The sequence below is a fragment of the Rutidosis leptorrhynchoides genome, chromosome 2 (assembly GCF_046630445.1).
Source record: "Rutidosis leptorrhynchoides isolate AG116_Rl617_1_P2 chromosome 2, CSIRO_AGI_Rlap_v1, whole genome shotgun sequence".
NCBI lineage: Eukaryota > Viridiplantae > Streptophyta > Magnoliopsida > Asterales > Asteraceae > Rutidosis > Rutidosis leptorrhynchoides.
The window spans coordinates 150,587,431-150,596,329 of record NC_092334.1 but is presented as its reverse complement, the minus strand read 5'-3'; the positions used below and the strand labels follow the sequence as shown (position 1 = coordinate 150,596,329).

Below are 8,899 nucleotides of genomic sequence, written 5' to 3'. Positions count from 1 at the left end.
TTTCATAGCAAACTCTTGTGATAAAAGATCAATGATAGATAAGCGTAGTGAAACACTCGACGTGGTAAGTATGATGTCATCAACGAAGTGTAACAAATAAGCCATGTCTGTACCATTGCGATAAATAAAGATAGAAGTATCGCTCCTACTATTAATAAAACCAAGCATAGTAAAAAAATCTGCAAACTGTTAATAAAACATTTTATTCTCTTTTTAGTGCATATAATTCTTCATTATCCATAGTCTTATCTATATTCATATAGAATATTAATGGAAAGAAGTAAACAGACACTAAGATATCTTTGTTTCTTAAGTTGTCGAAGTTTGCTCAAGGTATTTTAATAGATATAACATACAACATATTTTGAAAGTTTAGTACTGTAGCTTATTTTAATAGATATAACATACAACATATAAACTTCTAATGTAAACATAAATGTTTTATAACTTATTATTATTATTATTATCTATAGTCTATAGTCTATAATAATAATAATAATAATAATAATAATAATAATAATAATAATAATAATAATAATAATAATCTAATAATTTGTTAAAATCTTATTTTTTATGATGAAATTCATGTTAAGAAGTTTATATAGATTTAACTTCATAAATAGATATACTATACAACATATAAACTTATAAACCAGATTACTTAATGAATTTATAAATGTTTTATAACTTTTTTTTTATGTGTAGTGATAGTGATAATACAAACTAATACTCCGTAATTCATTACATCTTATTTTTCATGATGAAATTCATGTTAAAAAGTTTTTATAAATTTAACGTCGTAAATATCTATATTTATTTTTTCTACTTGTTAATTCAATCTAGTACTTGTACTAGTATTTATATTAAAGTAATTTTTTTGATTGTATGATCTATTTTTAGTTAACAGCAAGCGTCGATTTATTGGCTTTTTGACTGCCGTTTAAAGCATAAAATTGAATTTCAAGCAAGATTTAAAACCTATCATTTTTACGACGTTTCAATTTTATTTTTAATTTTTTTTTTCCTTCACATTTCATACTTATTAACCAGAGGTCCACTCGAAAGCAATTTCTCTATCCGTCGAATACAGAGATAGATGATTTTCTCTACTTTTGATAGTGTTTAACTCTGGGTGGAGAAATTACTTGTTTTTATTCTTAGATAAAAAAATTTGTCTACATCTCACATCCCCATACACACTCATGTATTATTAGGTTTTGTTGTTGTTTTAATTTAATTATTATTGTAGTAGTAATTTTTATCTAGTTAATTCAATATAGTATTTGTATTTGATTGTTGTTAATTAAGTAATTTATATATTAAAAAAATTCATTAATACACCTTACACGTTGACAAAGTGTATAAAAAAGTAAACATCCAACTTTTTCTAAATTGCCAAGGAGTATCTAATTGTTCCATTTATTTATTTATTTTAAATGTTAAAATTTAAATATGCATAATACTTGTTCCTTCTAGATTTCCTCTATTTTCTCAACCCCTTTCATTCAAACTCCTCCTCCCTTCAGATTTCACTTCACTTAAATACAGTAACAAAACAAGCCCTAATTTCCCCTTTGCTGCATCTATTCTATATCTATCTATCTCTATTTTACTTGTACATACATATTTCCAACATACACAGCTTATCGGTATCTTTTCTCTCTTCTTTCCTTTCTTACTTTTCTTCTTCTTTTATTTATTTATATTTACATAAATAATAATATACACGTATGTATATACACACATACACAATTACACACCCTCTATATTGTTCTGTAGTTTTCTCTTAGATTCTTTTCCTTTATTGAATAATAAATAAATTCTAAATATTTATTATACCACCTTATATTTATTTTATTTTCTATTTTGTTTTCGACGCACGATTTTTTTTTTTTTTTTTGACGGTAATTTTTGTTAGGGTTTGAAAAGATCGCAATTGAAGATATGGAGTGTGCAGATGTTGAGCTAGAACGACAGCTTAAAGAGAGAGGAAAACAGCTCTCACATCCTTCAGATTCCATTTATGAACTGCTTTCTGTTCTTGATGTAAGCTCTGTTTGAGCTTTTTTTAATTTACTACTAAACAGTTAGTTTTTAATTTATATCTTTTTGTTTGTTGCATGCCTGACTGGTTTGAGTTAATTAGAGTTATGTTAGGTATTTGTGTGCTATATTACATAGACTGCGAAATTAACCATACGATTCGCTTGCAGATTGTTGATAGAACTGCAAAGTTTTAGTTTTGAAAAATAATTCTATGAGCCAAAGCTTGAATTTTTAATATTTAGCTGATGTTTGTGACTTGTTTTATAATTTTTTATATATTGGCAACCAGCTGATTGTGTGTATATAGGTGATTATGTGGTTACTGATTGAATGTAGACAGTTTTTGGGAAGAATATGTTGCTGTATTTTATTAAACCTTTAAAAAATGAGTATTCATTTCATTTTGTTTTCTGGTCTGTGCTCTTCAGCAATTAGAGAAACTTCTATTAAAGGTTGACCAGTCTCCAAGAAAGTCAATGCTAGATGCACTCAAACCATCAATGAAGGCGTTAATTCACGATAATCTTTCGAAACATTCAGATGTTGATGTGAAGGTTTCTGTTGCTTCGTGCATTAGTGAAATAACTAGAATTACAGCGCCTGATGCACCTTATGATGATGACCAAATGAGGGTAAATGATAATACCTTAAATCCTACTTGTTAGACTTCGATAGTCACATTTTACAGTAATATTAACGTCTTATGTATGCACAGGAAGTGTTTAAGTTGATTGTTTCTTCCTTTGAGGATCTAGCTGATCAGTCCAGCCGATCTTATGAGAAGAGAGCTTCGATTCTCGAAACCGTTTCCAAAGTCAGATCATGTGTCATCATGCTTGATCTTGAATGTGATGCACTGATTGTGGAAATGTTTGAGCATTTTCTAAGATCAGTAAGGTGTGTTATAGTTATTTAAGAGAAGTATATAATTTAGTTGTTCATCATTCGTTTAAAGGTATGTAATGTTGTAATTTCAGGGACTATCATCTTGAATCCATATATTCATCAATGGAGAATATAATGGTGTTGGTTTTGGAGGAAAGCGAAGAAATTTCAGTTGAGTTGCTCAAACCATTATTGGCTAGCGTTAAGAAAGATAACAAGGTGTGAGGTCTATGATAGCTTTACTAATGAGATTACCTTTACATTCTTTTTTTCTAGTTCTTTATTGGTCATTATTAATATTAATATTAATATTAATATTAATTTATTTAGGGAGTTTTGCCAGTAGCTAGAAAGTTGGGGGAAGGTGTACTTATGAAGTCTGCAGATAAACTAAAGCCTTACTTGATGCCAGCTGTAACATCTTTGGGTGTTACTTTAGATGAATACACTAAAGTTGTGGCTTCAATATGTGAAGGGACGACTGCTACAGTTGAACAGAACGATGAAAATGAATCTGCGCTACAACTTGTATGATCTCATTATTGACAAAATAATTCTTTTTTTCCTTGATCTTTGTGAAGCACATCTAATTATCTGTAATTTATGCATGGGAATTTGAATAGATGCTTTAGTTACTTTAAATAATTAATCTCCTTTATGTCAGACCAATGGGAGCATATTGGAGAAGGAAGGCGAGGTACAGCAGGTATACCACTCATTTTTTTTTCCTACAAATTTTTAGTTTTAAAGTTTTAATATTGTTACTTTTGCTCATTTCAACGTTATTGCTCAAATTGCTTCAGTAACAAAATGTAATTTGTATAACATGCTACAGGCTGATGAGAGCAAGATTACCAGAGCATCATCAGATCATGCAGACCAGGTATGTTTTGTGGCGTCTTAAATAATTACTATGTATATCTTATGTTTCAAAATGATTATTTAAGATGTTGAAAGTAACTTTGACTTAGGTTGTTAAAGAAGGGACTTGTTCTGAGGAGGTAGATGCTACTTTAGACAGATCTCAAAACTCAGTAATGAGTAATGGAGTAAATGTGACGTGTAACGAGGAACAAGCTTCAGTTGATCAAGAACCTTCGAAGAAGCCAGATGAAGAAGACATAAATGAGGTAAATCATGATAACGAAGACACAGATGATTCAGATGCTGAAAAAAAATCAAAGCCAGAAGAAACTTCTAAGGAGTGCGAGAGAAAATCTGATACAATTGCAAATTCAAACGAACTGTCCGATTCTTCACACATTGAAGGTGATAAAGAAGAAGAAGCTGAAAAGCCAGTACCAGAAATTGAAAAAGATAGTGATGTGAAGGAGTCAGATATTGAGCCTATTATTGCTTTAGAAACTGATAAAGATGGTGATGATGTCAACGTTTCATCACCAAAACCAATAGAAAGTAAACCTGCAAGTGTTTCTTCCCCATCTCAAAGCAACAGTCTTCCAGATGAAAGCTGTGTTAAGAAGGGTGTTCGTTCTAAAAAGAAACAAGTACCTCAACAAGATGAGATTGCTTCTTCATCCGAAAGCGGGTCCCATTGTGATGAGACCCGAACGAAAAAAGTAGGGCCCGCAACTAAGGGTTCAACTCAAGAAGATGCATCTGAAGAAACTGGCGATTTGGATTTGAAGCCACAAAAGACAGCAGGAAAGAAAGCAGGTGTTACGAAGGAGGTTAAGTCATTATCTAAAGATGAGTCGGAAGATGGTGAAGCTTCTAGTGACTCAGAGGCGCCTATGAAGAAGTCAGAGTCAAAGTCAAAGTCAACAAAACAACCTGGTAAGAAGTCAAAGCAGTCTGGTAAGAAGGTGGATCCGGTAGTATCAGATGCAAAGAAGTCTAAACAGGGCGCTAAGAAAGTGGATGCGAAAAAGGAAGATATCGATTTAGATGATAAACTGCTGAAACAGTGTACTAAGAAGGGGGAAACAAGCAAAGTTGCTATTCAGAAAGAAGACATGGAAGAAGAAGAAGACGAAGAAGAAGAAGAAGAGCAAAACCAAGAAGAGGAAAGTGATTCAGAAAATAAACTAATTAAGTCGTCTGCTAAAACAGGCAATTCAAAAAAGAAAGATCAAGCGAAATCATCATCCAACGTTGATGTCAGTAATTCAAGACTTTTTTGTTCCAGTTTTTACTCATGTTAGTTCATTTAAAAAGTTCTTACTTTTTTTTTTGGATCTTAAAGGAGATGGATTCTTCACCAAAGTCTTCAGCTAAAGGGGAGGGTAAGATAAAAGAAACAACAGCGACTAGTGCCAAACGGAAGCGTTCAACTAGCAAAGATAAAGTAATTGCTTTTTTTTTTTTTTTAATATTCGAATAAAATACTGTGTCGTCGTGCGGTTTAACTACTTAATGCTGTCGCATGAAATGTTTACAGGTATCTGATGAAATAAAATATGATAAAAGCCTGGTTGGTTTGAAGGTCAAAGTTTGGTGGCCTGAAGATAAAATGTGAGTGCCTTTTGGTATTTATAACTCGTTAGCTTAACTTTGCCATCTGTATTGGCTAATAAAACTTTGCCATCTGTATTGACTAATAAAACTTTGCCATCCACGGATCACTGACTTCTATTTTTTAACGGCAAAATTTTATATAAACACAACCCTCTAGCAAGTAACTAGAAGGGCCAGAAAAACAATAATTACAAAGGGTTTATGAGTCACAGATTGTGACTCAAACTAACTTTACTTCTATGAGTAATCCAATGAATAGAAAAGGAACAAATACAATAAAAAATGTTAAATTTCTTGGATCGCTGACATTTTGTCGTTCCGTGTAGGTATTATGAAGGGGTGATCGACCATTTTGATGCTGCTAAAAAGAAGCATAAGGTCTGAAACGTCTTGTGACACTGGAGTTCACTTTTTTCTGATATCAACTGGTTTGTTCTAAAACGTTCCATTTTAAACAGGTTTCATATTTGGATGGAGATACTGAAATTTTGAACCTTAAGACACAAAAATGGGAAATTTTGCAAGAATTTTCTGTGCGGGATGAGGTGAAACATGCTGTTTGGTGTGTGTTTCTATTGCTGTGATGTTTTTTGTTTGTGCTAACAAGGTTTAGTTGACAGGAGCAAGAGCAATTCGCTGAAGCTCAAAGTGAAGAAGCTTCTCCTGAAACGTAAGTATTACTGTTTGATACTTTGCTTTATTATGTGTGTATACAATCCATAAGCTATGATCATTGATTTTAGTGAATGGGTCAAATTGGACTTGACTAGTGACTTAAGTGTTGTGAATATTCTTTGGACTAAGCTATGGTATCTACAATCTTACAGCACATAATATGTATTTATCTGTTATTGTTCTTCCAAATACGTTGATTATATAGTTGAAAATAATATAACAGTGCGATAGCCAGTAGGCACATACATGTTATTACATACATATGCCAAAATAAGATTATAATTTTGGATGGTAAAACTGGTTTTACTGCATGGAATTTAATGGACTAATTATTCACAACGATAAACAGGCAATAAGAGATTGAGGTTTGTAGTGCTTTTATGTGAGTGGCAAATTTAATTCTTAGTAACACTATTGTTTGCTCAAAGAAAAGTATCTAAAGTGTATACGAAATTACCTTGTTGAAATATTTAAAGTTGAATATGATCATTTACTTCCGTATCAGCCATAAAGTTTTCTTTTATATATATAAATTACTATATTTTAAAGCTTAGTTACGTTATATGATCAGTTAAGTTGCTGCTGGTATGAAATGTCTACATTTTTTATTATTTTACTTCATAACTGGTTCTTCTTCTCCAGACACAAGAAGAAGAAATCAAAAACAGATTCTGCAACTTCTGCTTCACAAGAGAAGAACAAAGTTTCGGCTAAGAAGTAAGTTTTATTTATATATATTCCATCTTTACCAGCTATATTTTTTGTTTTATGTAAAACTCAAATAGCAATCTTGACTCTTTCTAAACTTTACAATCAGAGTGGGTGGCGCTTCTTCATCTAGCAAGGCAAAAGGTTCATCTTCAAGAGAGATTAAATCCACGACTGCAAAATCTACTTCCAAGAAAACTGGTGGAAAGTCTAATAAGGAGGATGAAGAGGCACCTAAAACCATAGTCAAGACCAAGCAAGAAACTCCAAAGACGGTCAACAAGTCAAAGAGTAAAACCCCTCAAGCTGGCAGCACAAAATCTGGTTCGTCCAATGCGAAAGAACCCGAGGATGTGAAAACATCCGAAAGCACCAAAGGAAAGTCGGCAGAGACCACAAAGAGTGGGTCAAAGACTGGAAAGAAGAGAAAGAAGAGGACCTAGATAGATGGTTTTGATGAAGCTCAGGCAGGTATAAGCAGTTGACACTAGTGTTTAGGGTTAAGGTTTTGGTAGCGATAATGCTATGATTTATGATTATTGTTATTATTATTATGATATGATAGTTATAGTTATTAATATTAAAATTCAATATTACTAATATTATTGGTAGGTTAGGTTTTGTTACTTAGGAGTTGGATTATGTGGTAGATTTTTCTGGTGAGTATTGATAACGTTTATCTACTACTCTTTCTTCTAGACCTTGCCAATGATGATATTGCCTTTTGATTTGCAACATTTCTGCTGTTCATTTGTGCCTGTTCACATACATATTTTGAGGTGCAGGAACAATTTTCGTTCTGTACTTCGCACGCGGGATTCAGTATTGCTGTATTTATATTTGTGTGCGTCTCCAAATACATATTTTGTTATCTGTAACCATTAGCGTGTATGCTAGCAGTAGAGATGGCAAAAAATGGGGATCCAATCCGATCCGGTGGATCCGATCCGGAACCGGATCAAACAGAAACCGGATCTCAAAAAACTGGTTCCGGATCCGATCCGGATCCTACCGGACACGGGTTTAGTTCAAAACCGGATCCTTTTTTTTTTTCAAAAAAAAACCTCCCCTTTTTTTCAAAAAAATTGCCGGTTTTTTTGTGTGTGTATGATTTTGGACCATTTTAGCCGCACAATGTGTTATAAATAGATGGTAAAGCTTTGTTTCAAAACGTACCAAAAAACATTCTCATATTTTTTTCTAAATCACTAAATATTCTATAATTACACTATAACAAGTTTTTGGGTCACCGCACTTCGCTGCGGTTGAAGTGTGGTTGATCTTGTAAGAGCTTTTAACGGATATTGTTTGTAAATGTCTTCGTAAAGTTTTTTTCGTACAAAACTATATGTTTTCATTTAAATTAATTTAACGTTAGTGAGGCTAACGTAAACCATAAAACAATAGGTATGTTTAACTAAGACATTATGTTTTATTGTTGAAATATATCGGATTTTACTTCTAATTGGTAAAAATTATTTAAAAAAACCTTTTCGGAATTGAACACCTTACCACTTCAATAATACACGCACTTCTAACCACTCTTCCATGAGTAATATTCAATAATGAATAGAACATTATTTATTTAAAATCTAAAAATATAGAGTTTTCAGAATTTCTTTAAAAAATAAAGTGAGGTGGGGATCGAACCCGAGAAAATTTAATTAATAGCTGCCTTCATAACCACTGTTCCATGAATTGCGTTTTTGTTAGTTTTAGGATAATATGTATATATAGTGGGGCAGAGTTGGTGGGGTCCGTTTTTAAATTGGAAAAAGCAATTGGACATGTGGTGGTGTACTTTGCTCTGACTACTTTACCCCTTATTACCATTGTGGTATATTTCAACAGTGACAATCTAAAATTTCCAAATGAATATGTATACAATTTCTCTACTTATCCTATAAGCTTCCGGTTCCGCTTCAGTAGCAATATCTTCACGAGAATACACCACGGTCGATATTAATTACAATAAAGAAACAAAGCGAATATATAGCGTTTGGTCTAAATTCGAATTGAGTGTAATGAATGATGGTGTAGAAAAAGCTCGTTGTATACAATGTGCGAAGTTCATGGGTATTTCGGGTAATAATACGATAAGAAAACA

At 32.3% G+C, this 8,899-nt stretch overlaps 1 protein-coding gene across 1 annotated transcript; it reads left to right on the top strand.

The window, feature by feature from the left end:
• The first annotated feature begins 1,820 nt into the window (after positions 1-1,820).
• LOC139888352 (sister chromatid cohesion protein PDS5 homolog C-like) lies at positions 1,821-7,508 on the top strand. Its single transcript, XM_071871362.1, has 15 exons — positions 1,821-2,046; positions 2,475-2,678; positions 2,762-2,943; positions 3,024-3,150; positions 3,262-3,459; positions 3,596-3,637; positions 3,767-3,814; positions 3,903-5,051; positions 5,138-5,239; positions 5,333-5,406; positions 5,736-5,787; positions 5,868-5,954; positions 6,030-6,079; positions 6,727-6,801; positions 6,902-7,508. Exons 1-15 carry the CDS (start codon positions 1,945-1,947, stop codon positions 7,233-7,235), a joined length of 2,826 nt encoding a protein of 941 aa, XP_071727463.1. The 5' UTR covers positions 1,821-1,944; the 3' UTR covers positions 7,236-7,508.
• Positions 7,509-8,899: the final 1,391 nt, after the last annotated feature.

Coding starts and splice junctions, on each gene's coding strand:
- LOC139888352 (XM_071871362.1), top strand. CDS start 1,945: ATGGAGTGTGCAGATGTTGAGCTAGAACGACAGCTTAAAGAGAGAGGA. Junction 3,815..3,902: donor CATCAGATCATGCAGACCAG/GTATGTTTTGTG, acceptor ACTTTGACTTAG/GTTGTTAAAGAAGGGACTTG. Junction 5,052..5,137: donor AATCATCATCCAACGTTGAT/GTCAGTAATTCA, acceptor TGGATCTTAAAG/GAGATGGATTCTTCACCAAA.